General features: G+C 44.0%; 1 protein-coding gene across 4 annotated transcripts in view; it reads right to left on the bottom strand.

Moving 5' to 3' along the window:
• Positions 1-4,927: 4,927 nt before the first annotated feature.
• cbfb (core-binding factor subunit beta) overlaps positions 4,928-21,355 on the bottom strand; it is a 34,394-nt gene continuing 17,966 nt past the window's right edge. The window contains exons 4-7 of one of the 4 annotated variants that reach the window (XM_061246324.1): positions 12,212-12,328; positions 10,102-10,197; positions 9,283-9,330; positions 4,985-5,123 (exon numbers count right to left, since the gene is read on the bottom strand). In XM_061246324.1, the coding sequence (XP_061102308.1) occupies positions 9,301-9,330; positions 10,102-10,197; positions 12,212-12,328 (243 nt within the window). In that variant the 3' untranslated portion in view covers positions 4,985-5,123; positions 9,283-9,300. Of the gene's footprint in view, positions 5,124-9,282; positions 9,331-10,101; positions 10,198-12,211; positions 12,329-21,355 lie in introns of all 4 variants that reach the window. The other 3 variants (XM_061246325.1, XM_061246322.1, XM_061246323.1) reach the window with 3 other exon arrangements.

Here is a 21,355-nt window from a genome sequence, read left to right as displayed (position 1 = left end):
TTTTCGAAAATACTGCAGGGGTTGTTTTTATTCTCGCCGCATTGAGCTTTAAAAGCCACACGCGTTGCGCAAGGTCTTCTCCGTAGGGTATGACAGTTGGTGAGTTCGGCTACACGGCCTGCCATTGTTTGATTAAGATTAATGTTTATAAAAATACATTCAAACTGGATTCTGCTGGAGCAGTGGTCTTCATTTCTAATCCTGACGAGCTAGAAGGTTTGCTGGGTTTTTTTGGTTTTCAGCCGTAATAATATTAACAGCAACTTGAGTTTACTGTGTAATCCAGTGGTCCCCAACCCTGGTCCTTGGGAACCCTGCTGGTTTATGTTCCAACCAAAATTGCAATCCCAACTAAAGTTGCAATCCCAGAATTTCAGCAAGCTGTTAATAGGTGCTTTTCACGTAGATGAATTATTAACCTCTTCAGATATATTATGTCAGGAATACGACATGAAGAATAGCATCCACAATGTTCACATTGTGCTTATTGTGCTATATTGCAGACAAATACTTAAAAACGCTAACATAATTTTCAAATGTCCTGTCAAATCAGGTGAACCAGTAGGTTAAATGGGTTGTTCAACACGTTTCAGTTCGTTCACAGTGCGTATTTGGCTCATTATCATTTGTTACGTCATCATATCATCTTTGAATCCTTAATTGTCTACCATATTATTACTTTTAGTGGCCATGTGTCCACACTTTAACCAATTGGGAGCCTATTGAATCACATTCGTCTTTAATTTGATCAGTTAAATAATTGTGTCACTTATGCAATTACTTGCAATATATCATAATGAGCACAACATACACGTCATTACTGTTCTCATTAAAATACTGGGCTTGCAACTGTGGTCGGAACGAAAACCAGAAAGTTTAACCTGTTTGCAAAAAAACATAAAGGTTGTTTCAGGTTTCATTCTGCCTGCTTCAGCATTCTCCCAGAAATGAGTTGTCTTCTTGAAACAACTTGCACCTGTGAAGTGTCACCTGGTATCTCATTCTGTTGAGTGTTTTCTTTTCATTTTAATGTCTTGAACTATGATGTTATCGAGTTTAAATAAAGTACAACCATCTCTGAGGACGCTGGTCCATAATAATGTGGTGTATGTGCAATACTTGCGTACCAAGGCTTACCCACCACAGCAACTTTTTAAACCACTTTGTAAAACAGCTTCAGCAAATATGTCCTACTTCAATGATATGAGCCCTTTTTAATTCTTTATTTGCTGGGAACATTTTTAAGTAATTGTTGCAAGTTAAAAATGAAATTGTGCTGCACGGTTTATAGCCAATGCTAATTTTCTGTCCCATTTGGCTTTTTTGTTAAAATCTGTGACCATAAAATCTGATATAAAAACACAATATGGGACCATGCAGTATGTTACACATTGAGCTAGAAAAAAAAAATAGATATAGTTTTGGTACAAAGCTACATAAGATGCAGGAGTTGGTCATTCAGTGAAAACGGAATAAATTCTAAGCTTCTATGGTCAGTCATTAAAAATTTTTTTGTAAAAGTGCATCGAAGTGCAATATAGGTTATGACTGGTGTCACATGAACATCACACCCTCCTAATTCAAATTCTTCATCACACACACTGAGCTACTTGGTATAGGATACAGACATATAGTCAATTCCACTGATGAGTTGTGTGTGCCATCTTCAGGTCAAATCCATGTCCTTCCATACAAATATACTCAGTGATCACTTTATTAGGTACACTAGTATGCCAAATTGTTGATGCAATTATTTAATCAGCCAATCATGTGGCAGCAACTGAGTGCATAAAAGCATGTTGACATGGTCAAGAGGTTCAGCTGTTGTTCAGACCAAATGTCAAAATGGGGAAGAAATGTGATTCAAGTGACTTGGAATAATGGAATAATTGTTGGTGCCAGACAGGGTGGTTTCAGTATCACAGAAACTGCTGATCTTTTTTGTAAACATCATTCACACTGTATATGTAGGAAGGCTTACAAGATGTGCAGACGTAACCTTGTAACTATATAAAATCAAATATAAAATTGTTGACAAAGCCTGTGCATCATTGATTTTGTTCCATATGCATTTTCTGTACCAATTCATGCTATTTAGAACAGGACCACACAGAACGTTTGATACAAGTTTATTAAGAAAAAAGTAAAACACTTCCGAATGAACAGTTCTTTCCCCCGACAAAATAAAACACAAAGTAAACCGTAGCAAAAAAGCAATCTCGTCACATAAGGCAACTCTTGACACATGGATAATTTTAACACAGACACACATAGCCATTTCTTCATAACAGAACCTGAAAGTAAAACAAAGCTCCACTGGCATCAATAACTTAAAAACACATAAGAAAATAAATCAATAAAAAAGGTAACATGAGCTAATCAGCTGACAATTTTGTGTGTGTCGTCCCGGCCTTAATGCCAGCATTAGGAAGGGAAGAGAGGGTGCTGTGTGGGTTCCAGAGGGGGGCGCTATGGAGCAGCTGATAAGGGGGCCACACACTGGAAAGTTGGGTAGTACTGCACCCCTTTCCAAGGGCTTTGAGGGCAGTAGTGGGATCGAAGAGCTAATCAAATTATTTGGCCAAGTATACAGTACCTTCACCTCAATACGCAATACCAGTAACAGGTAAGGGGAATTAAACTGGGAAAATGAGCTACAGTCCCGTGATTGCATTGTCACTAAATTGTTCTAACACTGTGGCAACATTATCTGCTACAATGCTCCACACATTTTTAGGAAACAATCCCAAACTACTTAAAAAAAAAAAAATAAAAAAAATTTGGTAGCAGCTGGAGGTAGGCCATAGACAGTGCTGCAGTTGTGATTGGGGGGGAAACAACATAATTTCTTGCCTTTGTTACACAGAGGGATGACAGAAGATTGACATGCAGTTATGTTTCCCATTTACACGCAATAACAATACAGAGACCCATCAAAATGGAGGTGGAACTATAACAGAAGCACAAATGAACAGAAAGAGTAAGCTTTGGAAAAAAGGTGGTGTTTGAGCTCAGCGATTGGCAGATTGTTTTCAAAATGTAAGCTTTTGCCAAACAAGACCGACTTAGCATTCAAAAGTGCATCACCTTTAAAAAAAATTTTTTTTTTAATGCTGCCAGTTACTGCTCCTAAAAAGGGACACCAGTGTACCACACACCCTCTCCCAAATTTGGGGTGTTTGTTGGCCTTTTATTTGAAAGAACAAACAATCTCTCACAAAACAAAATGAAGCCCTCTGAAACTGTGTGCCTGTGTGAGCACTTGCCAGACTCTGTCCTTGCAGAGGGGCAAACCAAAACGCCTCAGAGTCCATGCTACCCAAGGATACATCAAGCCCCTCTCCTGTCCCATTCCCCAACCCCTTTCCTACACTTCCCATCATCCCTTTCCACAAACTTGCATGACTTTAATAAGTGTCCCCTCTTATGAGAAATTCCAATACAAGTTCCTTAAATAGACCACTTAAAAAAACTGATGCTACCTGTAAAATGTCAGGGGAAAAAAGAACATTTCTGTTTATCCTCACCTTAACGTCATCTGGAAAACAAACGATTGAGTGAGTTTACAATCTGCCAATCAAACGATTGATTTGTCCATTTGGGATCGATACTGCTAAAATTAGCCGTTATGTCAGTTATTCCGTTGCCAAGGTTAAAACACCAGTAGGTTTATCTGTACCGATATAACTATAAAAAGTACCAATAGCTGACAAGACACTCTTCATCCACCTGTTGTACTACATAATTCATCATAGTCATCTTACAACAGCTGTCTGTAACTGCTGTGCCCTATATGAAATGCTAGCCAAAAGGAGGATATTCTCATTTTCCATTAAACACAAATCGTCGAAAAACATAGCTGCAAATGTGTCCATTATGCTGATTTCCGGAGCCTGACTGTAATTAATGCTAATTGCTAACCGTTAATTTTTAAAATGGGAACCGTTTTTTTTTTTTTCACTGATTTCATATAAGCATGTTTCATGTATTTCACACTGCTAAGAGGTTGTACGCATACAAGAACAGAGCGTAAAGGGTACAAGAACACAACTGTTGAGTTCCAGGTACCCAGCTGATGTTGTGTTGTCCTCCCATTGTTGCTGTAGCACAGTGGTTCTCTCTCCTGGTCCAGGAGAGCTGCAGGCTTTTATTGTTACAGTTAATTACACAGTTAGCTCACCTCACCTGGTTTCTTGGGTCTGAATTGTTTGCTGATATTAAGGTGAAAACAAAAAGCAGCACACCCTGCGGCTCTCCAGGACCAGGAGTGAGGACCACTGCTTTAGCGCCACTGGGCATTATGATCACGCTGCTGGTCAGCCATGGAAACACCAATGACCTCACAGGGTAGGGGGAAATACCAATGACCTCACTGCAGACGGAGCATGCTCAGTGACCTCTGCGTGTCTGACGCTCATGCTAACACACGGGGCGAGACGAGGAAAGGCTGAGGATGAGGACGGGGAAAGCCTTCCTCACCCAGCAGATGAGCAGCTTCAAAAAACAGACTTTTTCCACAAACACATTTTCTTGCATCTCAAAAACTTCCGAGCTTGTTATGTTTTCCTGTCGTCCGACATTAAATCAGGAATTTGACCTACATATATCTATATATCAAAAAATTACAAAAAAGTAAACATCCTGACTTTTCACACAAAATATTAATAAAATAATTAAACTGCCATTTTTTCATTCTAATAGTGCTTGAAAAATAAAATGACAAAAAGCTTGCATAAGGCAGGAAGAAACAGGACATAGAACAGGTGCTAGGAGCTCCATGCATACGACAGGCAATGTGGGAACTGAACTGTGTCTGATACATAGTGCAAACCCCCTCCCAAGAACAGAGAGGATTGACCCCCACCCCCCAACCCTGACCCCCAGAACCCACCTGATACCCCCCTCCCCCCCTTTCCCCCTGAAATGATCTGTGATGAAACCCCCCCCCTCCCTAGCGGACTTTGGTCTCTCCCGTAAACAGCTGGGTGGCTGACTGAAAGATGGGTGAGGTGTTGAGGGGTGTTGCTTCCTCCCCTGACCCCACGCACACGTTGTTAGCGCATCTTGTGGTCGTCGGCATTGCCCATGTTGGACCCAGGGCTGGGATCCTGCTGTCGCCTCGCCTGGATGGTCATGAGCAAGAGAGAGAAGAGGAAAGAGAACACACGATTAGAATAATGGGAAGACAGGATTAGAAATCCAACAAAATGCTCTTTATAAAGCCTGTAGCCTGTGGCTAGGGTGCTAGACTGGGACCTGAAAGGTGGTTCAAGCATCAGTGTAGCCATGAAAAGATCAATACAGCCCACATTCCTCCAGAAGGGGATTGGCCCATGCCTAGTCTAATCAACTGCAAGTTGCTTTGAATAACACTGTCAGCTGAATAACTTATGTTAATGTTAGAGGTAAACTCTGCATATCTCTTTTTTGTTTATTTATTTCTTTTTTTTTAAAGGGCCTTACTCAAGGGCACAACAGCTGTGTGGATCTTATCATGGCTACACTGGGGATCAAACCACCGACCTTGCGGGTCCCAGTCGTATACCTTAACCACCATAGGCTATAGGCTGCCCCATATTTACATATGTTTTTGAAATATTCCACCATACTCAATATCAAATACAATACACGTAGGAGGCTTAAGATGCAGAATACCACAAAATTGGTTGGTGTGTGGGTGTGTATATCCAGGCCAAATGTGGCTCAGAGCAGAAAGGCTTCACAGAGTAAAGACTGTGTGCAGTGAGCACCAGTCTCCAGCAGGGGGAGTCAGAGCGCTTACTCAGACCGGTGGCTAAAAATAGCCAGTCTTTTTTTGACAGGCTCGTCAGGAGGCAATCTTAAACATTACCCGCTTTAAAAATAAAGAGATGACGGCCTGCCGGTCACAGATATGTGTGTTTATGTCTGCGTTTTAATCTCTCCCGATGTAGACGTAGGGAATGGAGACAGACAGGCGGGCAGACAGACAGACTTAGGCCCCAGCAGACAAACAGACAGGCAGCAGACATGGGGACGTGTGGCAGAGCTGCCCTTTATTTTATGACATCACTCTCCCTCATCGAACTGCATGCAGGGTCAGTGTGTCCCCCAATGAGGACGGAACTGCCTCGGTCAACAGTGGCTAATCCGTTCAGTCAAAACTAACTTTGTTAAAACAAAACATAGGAGGAATCTTCCCCTGTCAAATACCTTTATATCTGCCCAACGTGTGGTCTCTCTTCCTCTCTCTCTTCCTCTCTCTCTCTCTCTCTCTCTCTCTCTCTCTCTCTCTCTCGCGCACACACACACACACACACACACACACACTTACACACAGAGACACACACTGGATCACATCTGGTGTAACACTGACTATCATTATTCACAGAACCAAGACACAAAATGGAGACACGTATCAGGGCTAGGGAGGTACAGCTGCAGAACCACTCCTGCAAATTCTATGGATCTAACAGAAACTCCATGTGACCGTGCGCACGTAGTGTAGTAAAACTCTGTGACCATCACAAGTGGGGGACCAAATGAAAGAGGGCCTTGTATAGTGGACGCGCCAGGAGATGCAGTCTTACTAATGAACAACAGAAACTTCAACGGAAACGCTTTGGAGAAAAGCTGGCACCTTCTTTGAAGATAATATTGCAGTTCTGTCTATTGTTTGCAGTTTTCCCACACAAGGTGTGTGTGAAACAGAGAAAATGTGCACACACACACACACACACACACACACACACACACACACACAGCAGGATTCTCTCCCAAGGTACGTAGAAGTGATAAGTAACGTGAAAACATGTAATAGAAGAGTTTGCAATTAAATGAAGACATCTGGGTGGTTTTGTTTCAAATTTAGTCGCATTTTCATGTGCATTCGAGTCTGTATTTTTATGAAACATGTATTTTTTATTTAAGAAATTAAGAGAAAAACCTTGAGGCTGCCGTGGTTCGCACAGTGCGTTCTCTGCACACGAGTGTGTACTCGAGGAGAGAGGCGCACACACTGCGCACACACACAAAAACACACATAAGCACTCATGCACTTGGAACATACACATACACAGAAATGCGTGCAGTCACACACGCACTCAGTTTATCTCGTTCTGTCACGCACACTCACATGCAAACGCACACACACACACACACACCATCCCCTCGAAGTGTACTCCTGCTTCAGTGCAGTGCTGTTTGGGCCCATGTTAAACTAGTAAAATGTGTTGGTTGTTTCAGTTGTGAGTTCTCAGTTATTTTAGGTTGTACTTGTGCTTGTTTTGGAATGCCGCCCTGCTTCACTGCATGGGCCTGGGACATCACATCTCTGTGTGTGGCCTGGGACAGGGCTTTTAACTTTCTTTAACTTTCTTTTTTCCCCTCTTTATCCAAAGTGCAATACGGAGTGGTATGTTTTGGCACCAGTGGGCACCCTTTACACACAGTATGTATAAAGGGGACATTATAGTGGTGTGTTTTGGCACAAGTGGGCACCCTTACACACTATGTATAAGGGGAACATTACAGCGGTGTGTTTTGGCACCACTGGGCACCCTTACACACAGCATGTATAAGGGGGACATTATTGATCGCAGGCAGCCAAGCGGCTGGCCTCTGTCCCCGCCGGTCAATAAGGCTGAGATTGGACTGGACAGATGGAAGAGCCAAATCAAAAAGATCAATACTAATGATATATTAATACTTTCACTGGCAGCCCATATATCTTTCGCTAATCCCATCTGAAGAACGATCCATTGTGTCTCCCTCCATCACACGGAATGCCATTACTGTCCTGGGCCTCTCCCAAACCAGCCCTCCCCCCGCACTGCGGCTGAACACTCCCTGCAGGCCACTGGACTTGGCGGCCGGCTCTATCGATGGACTTTGGACACGAAAGAAACGGTTCTTTGTTTCAACGCAACTCATATTTTACTAATATCTTTAAATATTTGAATTACCCGTCTACACAAACTAGAGTACGCTTCAAAAATGATCTATAGTGGAAAATGTAATGTCTTTGACTGCAGTTCAACTGTTCAGTCATGGACGTCTACGTATGCACACAAAGAATCGCAGCCACAATTTACCTCAGATCTCTCTCTACTCTCACTCTCTATTCTCTTTCTCTGTCTTAATGTGGTGGACATTGGCATCACTGTGGTTACATAGGGGGTGGGCGGGATTAAGGATAACTTTTTCAGCCAGTTCTCTAGTGCCATGAGCGCCAGCATTGCTGTTACACTGGATGTGTTCATTTGAGTCAGACTACTGCTAGATCCAGAGGATGGTGTCTATTTTTGCCTGTGACTGCAGGAAGTCAGACTTCCCTCTCTCCTTCCATCTCTCCCTCTCTCTCCCTCCCTCCGATCATGTGGTCCCAAGCTGTGGGCCTTTGGGCAGCTCCCACCCGCCCCTGGGGGAGTGGGATCGCTGGGGCGCGGTTTTGGGGTGGGGGTGGGTGGAGTAGGGCAGGATGCTCGGTGCTGAAGTCTGGTCTTTATTAGCGACAGGGCTGTGGGTGGAGCAGGCCTGACTGCCTGCCTGTCTGTCTCTCGCTGGTGTCCCAAAGCCCTGGCGCCTGCCAGAAACCCGACTCCACACAGGGCCACACGGGAAGTCACTTTTCCTGGACGGAGACTCTGATTGGGCACATCTGCTGTCAGTCTGCGCCCGGAAAGCCAGCGGAACCAGTAATATATGATAATTCTCTGTTGTGCAGAGAAAATTGCCTGCCCCCAAGGCACACTGATTCTGGATCAGTTTCTATGATTGATGAAAATGGCTGGGGATTTGCATTGGGAGTGAGTAAACTGATCCCGGATCAGTTGTTGGCTGCATGCTGCCTTTACTCTAAAGCCTCTATCGCTTTTCCACCAACTCCAACCACTTCCCCAATGCCCAGCACTGCCCATGCCTGAAACATTCTGCTCTTAATTACATGATTTACATAATAATTAATTATATAATGTGTGTGTGAGTCTACATCATTAAACTTGCCTTCAGTTACTTTGTTGATATCACCCCCCCCCCATCTTTTAGCCAATTAACTAGAGACATCTCCCACAGGCATGCATGCACTCAAATACACACATCATAGAGAAGCAGCTACACACAGCAAGTAAAAACGATCTGACAATATCACACACCCATGTAATTAAGGACCTGCACACTCACATACTTACACCTGCATGCACACACACACAGAAGCAAATGCATGCACAAATACATGCACACACGCACACACACGCACACAGGGTTTAGTGCATGGTAGAGTAACAGCGAAAAGCAGAGACAGACCCTGGTCCTTGAATGCCATCAGTCCCAGATTTTTGATGCCACAGGGTCCTAAAAAACACAATTTAGTTTCTTTCAGCTGTGGAAGCACTTTGGATCTCTGGAAGTTCACTTCAATTCAACTCTTCATGCACTGAACTGAGCACCCTATCAATGACACACGCGCGCACACACGCACACACAAACGCTGATCTCAGGAGACCATATGCTACTGATGTTCCTGATATAGATTATGGTTTGTGTCAGTTCTCACTAAACCTGCTGTCGTGCAAACAATTTAAAATCATTAGAAAAATGTTCTGCTTCATATCTGTGGTAGTCCAGATCAAAGTGTTAATAATGAAAACCAAAGGTTTTCTGTGATAAATATAACCTTAACGCAGACCACTGTATAGCAGAAATCAATGACAGGCATGCAAGTACACATACACACACACCCACACGCACACACGCACACACACACTTAAAACAAGCACAGACACGCATATATACTTACAGACACAAACACACACCCCTTCAACTGAACAGACAAAAACACTCAACTATTCTTCAACAAAAGAAGCAGACAAAAAGCATGCACGCACATACAGAAAAGCACAGCCACGGACAGGTGCAAACATACTGAACATTCATCAACAGAGCATCACACATTTTCAGTGGGAAACAGTAGTTTCCACACTGTCTCCTCTTCAACAGTCAGTGCCTTTTGACACAAAAGCAAACAGAGTGCACCTCCGGGCAGGGACCCAGTGAAACTGGAGACAAGGGTGTCTGATCCTCAGTGTGTGGAGCGCACAAGCGACCCCGCCCCCACCCGCTCACCTCCAGCTCCTCACGGTGTGAGCGGTCCCGGTCCTCGAAATCCCGGTTCCTCCTCCGCACGTCCTCAAAGGCCTGCTGAGCCAGGGCGTCCTCCTGCTGAACACGCACACACACACACACACACATATTCACACATGCACACACACACATAAAACATATTCACACACACACACACACACACACACACGCACACATACACACACACACACAAACATATTCACACACACACACACATATATTCACACACATACACACACACACGCACACACACACACACACACACACACACACACACATATATTCACACACATACACACACACGCACACACACACACACACAAACATATTCACACACATACACACACACGCACACACACACACAAACATACTCACACACACAAACATACACACACACAAACATATTCACACACACACACACACACATATTCACACACACGCACACACACACAAACATATTCACACACACAAACACACACACACAAACATTCACACACACACACACACACACAAACATATTCACACACACACACACACACATATTCACACATGCACACATGCACACATACACACACAAACATATTCACACACACACACACACAAACATATTCACACACACACACACACACATATTCACACACACACATAAAACATATTCACACACGCACACATACACACACACACACACACAAACATAGTCACATATGCGCACACACAGGCAGGCAGCACAGACAGAGACACAGGCACACAGACAGGCGAGAGAAAGAGACACGGGGACACAGGTAAGTTAAATGGCACAGCATGGCACAAAAATCACAAATGAGCAGGGCTTTCTGCCATGTGCATTGACACACCTCCTTCAGGTAGGAGGAACACAGCACAAAGCAAAGACAGCAGTCTGAGTAGCTGTTTGTCCAAAACTAGTCGACATATATATACCCGGGCAGAAAAGTCCCGCCTTTTGTACAGCAGAACGCCGAAAGACTGAAATTCACAGTATCACCAAAACATTTTTTGTTTTAGGAATTTCTTTCTTTCAACAGAAATATGCCATTTTCTCCAACTGCATTATCAATTTAAAAAAATACTAAGATATATATTTAAAATTCTTGTTACCAATTGTTTCAGTGAGATCAATAAACATTTTTCCTCTGTGATCATGTTGATGTCCTGGGTCACCGGTCTACTCCCCAGCGTTTCCCCAAATGTATTTTTACCTGAGACAAATCCACACCAAGCTCTACCCCAGATATCCCCGTAACTAGCCAAGAAAATGATCGTGCAAAAACTTCTCAAGGATTCTCAATTCTCAAGGATTCTGGTACACTAAGTATTCATTCATTTACCTACATGGTTAAACTATGGTTAGACTAATTATGGCAGCATAATGTATGGTTAACTACTCTGTGTCCTTAACCGGAAGTAAATGATTGGAGTGCAGTGCCACAGTCCAGATACACACCAGTTTAAAAACTTAAACTTAATGACACTCTGCATGATGGCCATATACCTCCAATTTCATAACAGGTTTTTTTGCGTGTGCTCTCCTATGCAAAATGTACGCTACTTAACTCCACTCTATTCTCTTCTACTCTATGGTATTCTGCTAAAGTCAAGTGTACAGTCAAGTCAAAGCTATTTTTGCTAGCTGTGTCATGCCAATAAATTAGATTGCAGGTAGTTAACTTAGTAGTTATATATACTTGACTAGCTTGGCATTAGCTGACACCTAGCTACCCACCTAGCCAATACATTCTTCAGTAAAAAGGACAAAAAATAAATAATTCACAGTAGGTAGTAACTGTGCAAAATCCAAGTCATTTTATGATTTCTGCTAAAACACAAAACTAAATCATAAAATGAGATTGTACTTAATTGCTGATTGCATCAAACATTAGCTAACTACAGCGTCTGCAAATCATGGCATGCAAATCATGCAATGACATGGGCAAAGTGTTTTCTAAAACAAAATAAATAAAATAAAAAGTTTTAAAAAAAAGCCAGCGTTAGTGAATGCGCTTGGGGACCACACTGCTCGTTCCTCTCTCTCCCTCTCACACACACACACACACACACACTGGGGATACGGTACCTGCGCTCTCTCGTCATCATACTCCAGGAAGCCCATCCCATCCAACCGCTGCAGGTCGATCCAGCCTTTCCAGAGCACACACACACCGTTCAGAATCATGGGAGCCTTCAGGTACACCTGTACAGAACACACACACCGTTCAGAATCATGGGAGCCTTCAGGTACACCTGTACAGAACACACACACCGTTCAGAATCATGGGAGCCTTCAGGTACACCTGTACAGAACACACACACCGTTCAGAATCATGGGAGCCTTCAGGTACACCTGTACAGAACACACACACCGTTCAGAATCATGGGAGCCTTCAGGTACACCTGTACAGAACACACACACCATTCAGAATCATGGGAGCCTTCAGGTACACCTGCACAGAACACACACACCGTTCAGAATCATGGGAGCCTTCAGGTACACCTGTACAGAACACACACACCGTTCAGAATCATGGGAGCCTTCAGGTACACCTGTACAGAACACACACACCGTTCAGAATCATGGGAGCCTTCAGGTACACCTGTACAAAACACACACACACCGTTCAGAATCATGGGAGCCCTCAGGTACACCTGTACAGAGTGCACACACACACACACACACACAGGGTTAATTCCTGCACAGAAAACACATACAAACACACACACACAGATAATATACACCTGTTGAATTATCTTCAACAAGAATCACACACATAAACACGCAATTAAAACTTAATATTTCACCAAATACTCAGGCACATTGTCAGTTCACAACAGGGATATGGAAATTAGTGTCACATTATTACAAAATCAGGATAGCCTTCACTAAGGGACTAAGAGAGAGCCAAAATAATAATACATAGATAATAAACAAAAAATAATACATAGATAATAGTTGCCCTCTAGAACCAAAACAAGGACAAAGTTCTCTGTTCAAAAAGATGAACAAAATCCTAATTCCTCCTTAAACAATGCTCGGCCACCCAAATGCCCTCATCCCTCCACCCAAAACTGCCATCACACCCAGGGCCCCCTGCACACCCGGCCCACTCTCTGGGCCCCTGCACACCCGGCCCCCTCTCTGGGCCCCTGCACACCCCGGCCCCCTCTCTGGGCCCCTGCCACCCTTCCTCTGTGCCCTGATTACCACATTTAGCGGGATATTTACATCCAGTGAGGTGCCGTTTATTTATAATGAGGACAGTGCGTCTGTGAGTGGTGGCCACTGGTGGAAGACGTGTGTGTGCGTGAGAGAGTCAGTGTGTGAGTCAGTGTGTGAGTCAATGAGTGAGTGAGTGAGTGAGTGTGTGAGTGAGTTTTGGTGAATGAGAGAGTGTGTGTGTCAATGTTTGAGTCAATGAGTGAGTGAGTGTTTGAGTGAGTTGGAGTGAATGAGAGAGTAAGTATGGGAGTGAGTCAGTGAGTGAGTGAGGGAGTGTGTGAGTGAGTGAGTTTGGGTGAATGAGAGAGTGTGTGAGTCAATGTTTGAGTCAATGAGTGAGTGAGTGAGTGTGTGAGTGAGTTGGAGTGAATGAGAGAGTGAGTATGGGAGTGAGTCAGTGAGTCAGTGAGTGAGTGAGGGAGTGTCTGAGTGAGTGAGTGAGTGAGTGAACGAGAGTGAGTGTGAGTCAGTGTTTGAGTCAATGAGAGAGTGAGTGTTTGAGTCAGTCTGAGTCAATGAAAGAGCGTGTGAGTAAATGATTGTATGAGTATGTGAGTGAGTTGGTAAATGAGTGTGTGAGAGAGTGAGAGTGAGTGTGTGAGTGAGTGAGTGAGTCCGAGTGAATGAGAGAGTGACTGTTTGAGTAAATGATTGTATGAGTATGTCAGTGAATTGGTAAATGAGTGTGTGAGAGAGTGAGAGTGAGTGTGTGAGTCAGTGAGTGAGTCCGAGTGAATGAGAGAGTGACTGTTTGAGTAAATGATTGTATGAGTATGTGAGTGAGTTGGTAAATGAGTGTGTGAGTGAGTGAGAGTGAGTAAATGATTGTGTAAATGACTGAGAGTGAGTACGTGAGTGTGTAAATGACTGAGAGTGAGTACGTGAGTGTGTAAATGACTGAGAGTGAGTACGTGAGTGTGTAAATGACTGAGAGTGAGTACGTGAGTGTGTAAATGAGTGAGAGTGAGTACGTGAGTGTGTAAATGAGTGAGAGTGAGTAGGTGAGTGTCTGTGGCTGGGAGAGAGAAGCAGGGGGCTGCTTCGGCCCCAGGGACACATGTGGCAGCCATGTTTATTTCTGTGATAGTGAGTGGGAGTGCTGTGGGACTGGGGGGAAACTGTAAACACAGGGAGCTCAGTTTTGGTATCCCTTCCAGGTTGAGAGAAGTTCACAGGCACGCAAACACACATCCTACAGGGAAATGGCCAGAGCACATACATAGCTCTCAGATTTGAAAAATTACACGGCCATAAAAAATAATCTGACATCAAAAACCTTTTCAAGCTATTGATTCTTGTGCCACAAAAAAAAAATTAGAACTAGGTTCAGCATTAAGAAATCCACAGAACTACACTTTAACTTAGAACTACCATTTAACTTAAGTCTTGGGAAATAACCTTAGTTAACAAGAATAAGTCAACTCAAAGGACTATCAAAATTTCATCCTGATGAAGTGTTGGTTGCACATATCAAACCCACTGAACCCACATTCTACAGAGATGGCCGTTACAATGCAGTTCAACATGAGACCCTTCACACACAGTGACCACTTCTAGATGATCCAATCCCATTCTCATTTCAAAAACATGGTGAAATCTCCTCCACTCCCAAAGAAGCACTATCATAGGGCTACCTGCAGTGCCTGAACACAGTGGGTCCCCCTGCTGGTGAGTGGGTATACCCACACTTCCAATTAAAAACAAATTAATTAAATTATTTATTTTTTTAAGTAAAAGCTCTTGATTCTGTCACACAGTTGGAAGTACACAGAGCCAGCCACCCCCAGTACAGCAGACTGCTACTTCCATGAAGATGAACAGGCCTTCCAGTGTGATTCAGGATGGGTGCGTTACTTCTACCAGAATGTTCCTGATAGGCCCTTTCCCATGAGTCTGCTCAAAAAAAACATTATTTTCATGGGAAGAGGGCCTTGAAAAAAAATGTGCAAAGAATACTCCGGTCAAAAACCAGCTTTTGTGATTCTGTGCCAATAACTTGGTCATGCTGTGTAACAGTACAATGGATCCAATCACATCCAATTGCCTTTTTCCACTAAACAAAGGCAAGCCGCAAAAGAGCCACGGAGATGCCTCCCACTGGTGTCTGTTCTGCTTCTATGCATTTAATCCCCAGTCTGTAAGCTGGAATGACCCCCTCCAACCCAAAATATACATGTTACATCTATAAACGCCAACCATTTGCATCCACCCCACATATGTTCACGCCCGTCATTGGCTGAGGTAGCTCTGACCTGTCTCCACCATACGACGAGCTGAACCTTGGCGAGCAGATCCTGTAATTTCACATGGGTTTTCCAGCTACTCAGCGTCCCTGACTGATCGGTGCTGTTGATGTGTGAGAAACCGGTCTAGTGGAGTTCTGGCACATCCCCTGCCAGAAAGAGAGGCAACGTGGGGTCCTCTCCTCAGTCTGAATCCCCTCTCCTCTCTGTGACATCCTGCCCTCCACTTCATCCCTCTATCTCTGTAGAACCTCCCATCCTGCCTATCCCTACACCAGCGCTGTCCGACCCTGGTCCTGGAGAGCTGCAGGGTCCGCTGCTTTTCCCAGTAGCTCTCCAGGAACAGGTTTGGAGACCACTGCCCTCCGCCCTCCTCCCCACGCTCCCCCCTCCACCTTCCTCTCTTCTCCCCCTACACCCTCCCCTCTTCTTCGCCAGACTGGCAGTCTGTAGCAGCTCCTGTTGCAGGAAGTCTAAAGGCTGTGATCGTTCATGTTTCTTTTTCTTCTTTTCACTCCCGCATTCACTCTGCCAATTGGAAAAAAATAAAAGAAGAAGAAAAAACCCCAAAACTAAAGTCTTTCCAGACCTGAAAACACGCCAAGCATTTTAAACAGGACCCAAATTAAACAGAAGCACACATGTTACCAGCTATCAGAAGCCATCAGCCACTCAAGGCCTCATTCAGAATAGTACAGGAAACTACTCACACACACACATATTCCAAAATGACATGCCTACACACATATACATGTGAAAATGTACACACAGGCATGTCCATGCATACATACACACTGTACAGGCTATAGTCCTACAGACAAATACATACTGTACCAGAGTTCCAGGAACTCAAATCAAAATAGCCAGTGGACAACTTTCACTTAAATAAACAGAGAACTGAAAGGGTTTTTCCTCTTATTTTTGGATTGTTAAATGACTTTTTTTTTTTTTTTTAAATAACCCCTCCTCCCCCCACCCCTACACACACAGACACACACTCTAACATGTACAATTCCCTGAATAATAATAATAATTCAGTACGGATCTTTGGGCCATTAATAACAAATTTAAGAAGTCTTTTTGGGGTGGGTCCAGCGAGAACATTTATAACTCCATCAGGCTAAACACACAGTTTTGACTGGGACACAGCCAGCAGGCGCTGACATATGAGAATAGCAGCAGTATTCAAGCACTGCTCTCTTCCTGGTTATTCTGAGGGGAGGGGTTATATATAAACACACACACACACACACACACACACACACAGCCTCTCCATACTGTGAACGCACTAATGGTCGACCTTGACCGAGGCAGGAGCAGGGAGACTGCGGTCAGTTGACCGTGGGAGGCAAGGACTCGCTGCGTTGTAAGCTCTTCCTTCTTTTATTGTTATTCATATTTTAAAATTTTTCAACTCTTTTCATTTCCATCACCATTTTGTTCGCCTTTTTTTGTATGACGTACACTCCTCTAGTAAAACAAATTTACTACACATAGTACGTTTCATTTTCAAAATAATTTCTCATTCCTCATTCCAGTCACCCTTTGTGTTTTCAAATCTCTGTCGGGCATTTGCAAAACCCTCCAAGAAAGTGCTGAATAAATAAAAGTACTGAAGTTATGAGTGTATTCAGAGGTTGTCAAAAGGGCACAGGTGTACCTAGGCTAAGAGGCTCCATTGTGTATTGTGTAAAGTCTTGATCAGGCTGGCTGCAGCACCACCAGATGGGTCTTGTAGGCAGTGTACAGTCCCGTCCCCCCCAAAAAAAATTTCCTTTCTCAAACGTGAAATGTGCTTCTCAGCTAAAGAGCAGGGTCTGCACGGAGATCATTCAGACAGGAGGAGGAAGGTGGCAGGTGTGGTTAAGGGCGTGGCAGTGTAGGAGGATAATTGTTTGGGAACCTGGCTGGTATCAAAGAGGTTTCAGGTTTGATTCTGCAAGGGGAGCCCTGCTGTTATACGCAACCCCTTTGATCAAATTTCACACACACATGTGCGTGCGCGCACACACACACACTGTGCCTTCAGAAACAATCTATCCTCTTGATTTTTTTTCATATTGTCCTGCAACACCTTAATTTTAACCCACTGATATAAGTTACTGCGTTAAAACATACATTCACATTTACAATTTTATTTTTTATTTAACCATTTTTGAAAATAAAGACTTTAGCAGCAATTACAACTCTGAGCCTTCTTGGGCATGTCTGCATGAGCTTTGTAAATCTTTACATTTTTAATGTATAGATTTCCTAAATGCAAATGTATAGAAGCCCTAAGGCCATGTATTGATACATTTTATTTGTTCCGTTTTCTCGTTATAATGGAATGTTTTTCTTTTGTTTCCTCAAGTTGTTCATGTCATTATCACGTGGTAACAGATGTTGGTTTCCTGGGATCAAAAAAACAAACCTTTGTTATCTCAAGATAATGACAACTCGAGATCCCGAGATAAGAAAACGTTGTTGTCCCGAGATAACCAGATGATGCCTTTTAAAAACATTGCAGGAAGCGTATCCTTCTGCATAGGCATGTCAGAGGAGCAGGAACATATTGATTACAGCCTCACATTTCTCTTCGATCAAGGCCTGACTCAGGATGAAATGGCTTTATACCTTGCTATTACACATTATAAACACATTAGCGTGCGTCATCTAAGAAGACAGATAGCAAGGCTTCAGATTTACTCGTTATATCAGGAAAATAACGTTTTATTTCGAGATCAAGTTATTTTTGTCATCATGTTCAAGATAACACATTTTTGTCTTCTTGACATCTCAAGAAAATTATCTTGTTATTTCGGGAAAGCAAAATCTGTTATAATGTGATAATGACATAAATAACCAGAGATCTCAAGAAAACAAAGAAACTTATCCTGGTATCACGGGAAAACAGAGCAAATAAAACGTGGTCACAGGAGTTCTGGTAAACTGCAGGCGTGACATACTGTTGGCCCTCAGAATTGGCTTTCGTAGCGACATTCTACCAAAGAATGATTGTTGATCTCTGGACAGTTCAGCCAATGGCCTCCTGTGTGAATGGTCCCTGCCCTGACAGGGGCCCTCTCATACCTTAGCTTAGTTTGGCAGGACTGCCTGAACTGTTTTGTGCCTGAATGGCAGGGTCTGTGTTGTGCCATATTTTTTCCATTTTGTTACAATGGACTGACTGGTGCTCCTAGGAAAGTTCAAAGCTTTGCCAATTATTTTATAGCCTTCTTTGGGTTGTGCCTCATAAAACCTTCATCTGAAAGTTTCACAGGCTGTTCCCTGGTCTTCCTGACAGCATGACTGACCTGATCCGCCGTTTGAGTCGTGAGACCTAATAAAATCAGGGAAATGTATTCTGCAGTCAAGCGGTTGAACACTGGTGAATTCAAAATCAACATAGGTAGACCTTGCTAGCCTATATAGTGGGATCTCTTCAAAAAATGGAATACACAAGGCCCAAAATGGGTAATGAAAATTGATCAATTAGCGTAGTGTTACAGGTAGGGCTACAGGGACAGGGCTGCCCAGGAGGAAAGGAGGGAACCAGAGAAAGAGAGAGGGAGGGAGAAGTGCTCTAATCACCTGCCCTGCGTAAGGACTCCACCCCCCAGTCTTTACTGTCATCACACCATCACCAGCTCATTTGTCTGACACCTATCACGCACACGCACACACACACGCGCGCGCAGAAACATACACACACGGTAAACGCAGCTCAGACAGTACAGTCTAGACATGCTAGTCCCTAGGAGCTTAGAGTTGAGCGCAGCATGGCTAAGCAGGGTGGAGATGCAGTGGTAATGAGGTGCATTAGCTCACAGTCTGAAGGTTGGTGGAGGTGGGGGGGGGGTGAACTGACAGTGAAGGATTCACTGAGCGTTCACTGAGGGCACTCTCCACAGCAGCCCGCACCAAAGCAGTGACTCCAGTATTTATCTCAGCACTGGTCTCCCCTCAACATACTCCACCCCTATGAACCTACACAGTAAAATGTTCAGTGTTAAGTCAACTCATACATATAGTCCCGATTTGACTCATATGTACTCTGGGCATTTTCCTGCGTAGACTGTGCCTGGTACCAGGGGGAATTCCCTTGCAGTCAATTCAGGAAACAAATTGAAATTGAATTCAGGAATTGAAGAATGCCTCGTCTGCAGGACTCCAATCAAGCACAACTTCCTGTCCACAAGCAGCCACCTCCTGCTGGGGGAGGAGCGTGCACTCTTGAACAGGCGAGAGAGATAGAGTGACTTTTCTATCTTTGACGTCAACATGAGAAGATCGACTAAGCTACGGCTGTGGTTTCACTGGTCAAACACACACACACACACACACACACACGCACACGCACACGCACACACACAGAAACGTGCACACGCACACGCAGGTACATGCGCTTAAACACACATACACACACATGCACATCCACACACACACACATACAGAGAAACACACACACATACACACATGTATACGTGCACATACACACATACACATACACATACACACAACACACACACTCACACACAAGCAGACATGCACACACACAGACACAAACAGGGCTACTTCTGTCCAACTATAGAGACCGGGGGCCACACACAGTGAGACCTGCTGCTCTGGGAAGTGGACTGACAGCTCCTTCCACACTAAAACACTCCAGCAGTTTTCATCAGCAAACGTCACTTTGAACCGTAATGTGGATGCAATCAATTCCTACTACCAGAGACACCCAAAAACAATAGTGAGGGAGAGAGAAAAGAGAAAGGCACAGAGAGGTAAGAGAGGGAGAGAGGAAGCTAAATAAAGCTACAGAGAACCCTGACCTACTCAGTGTGGTACGTGAGGGACTGCATGCTTCTGTTTCTGAATGTTTATTTAATGGTGTATATGAAAGAGAGATATGAAAGAATGAAAAGTATGCGATACTATAGAAGAAACACAGACAAACACACACACACACACACACACACACACTGTGAATGTGAGCTTCGCAGTCAGGGCAAGCAAAAGCTTGCTCAAAGAAATGTTACAAAAATAAATAAAAAATATTTAAACCCAACATGCAGGGTGGATTCTGGAGAATTTGTTTTTCCATCAACTCCACAGTTTGTACCACATCCTAATTTTTTTAAAGGATATTTCGAGCTGCCATCAAACAGGAGCTTCATTTATGAGAGGACCCCACCCTTCCCTTCCCATACTGCACTGGGAGAGCCTTCTTTGCGTGCCCATGGCACAGATTTCCCACAATCCCTGAGGGTGGGACCCCGGAGCGCTATGCTCCGAGATCCCGCTGGAATGACTTCCACATCTGCGCGGGCTGCAGGGACAGCAGAGGCTTTTTTAAGTACTACGAGGAAAAGGGGGAAAAAACAGCACAGAAACAGTTTAACCACAAACTTCCTCCCGCGAAAATAAACGTCAAGCCCTACATCCCCCACCCATCCGACGGGCACGAGCGCAAACACACACGCACACGCACACTCAAGCAAAATACACACAAAAGAGAAATGCGCAAGGACGGAAAGGGTTTCGAGAAACTAACTTTCTTTTTAAAATGGAGCTCAAGCTGTTTCATGAGCGTAAACTGTTTAGAGCCGTAACAGAGCGTGTAATCCTCTGCAGGCTCCCCCTGTCCCCTGCCTCTCTCTCTCTCACTCTGACCGGGGCGGGCGGCTCGGGGACGCGTCTGCAGGCTGTGTGAGCTGTGGCTAGGCCGGCCTCTGAGGGGAACAGAAGCAGCAGGGCCAGGGTGCAAATTACGGCAGTG

The sequence above is a fragment of the Conger conger genome, chromosome 6 (assembly GCF_963514075.1).
Source record: "Conger conger chromosome 6, fConCon1.1, whole genome shotgun sequence".
Lineage (NCBI taxonomy): Eukaryota > Metazoa > Chordata > Actinopteri > Anguilliformes > Congridae > Conger > Conger conger.
The sequence above is the reverse complement of the archived record's forward strand: the minus strand, read 5'-3'. Positions and strand labels throughout refer to the sequence as shown.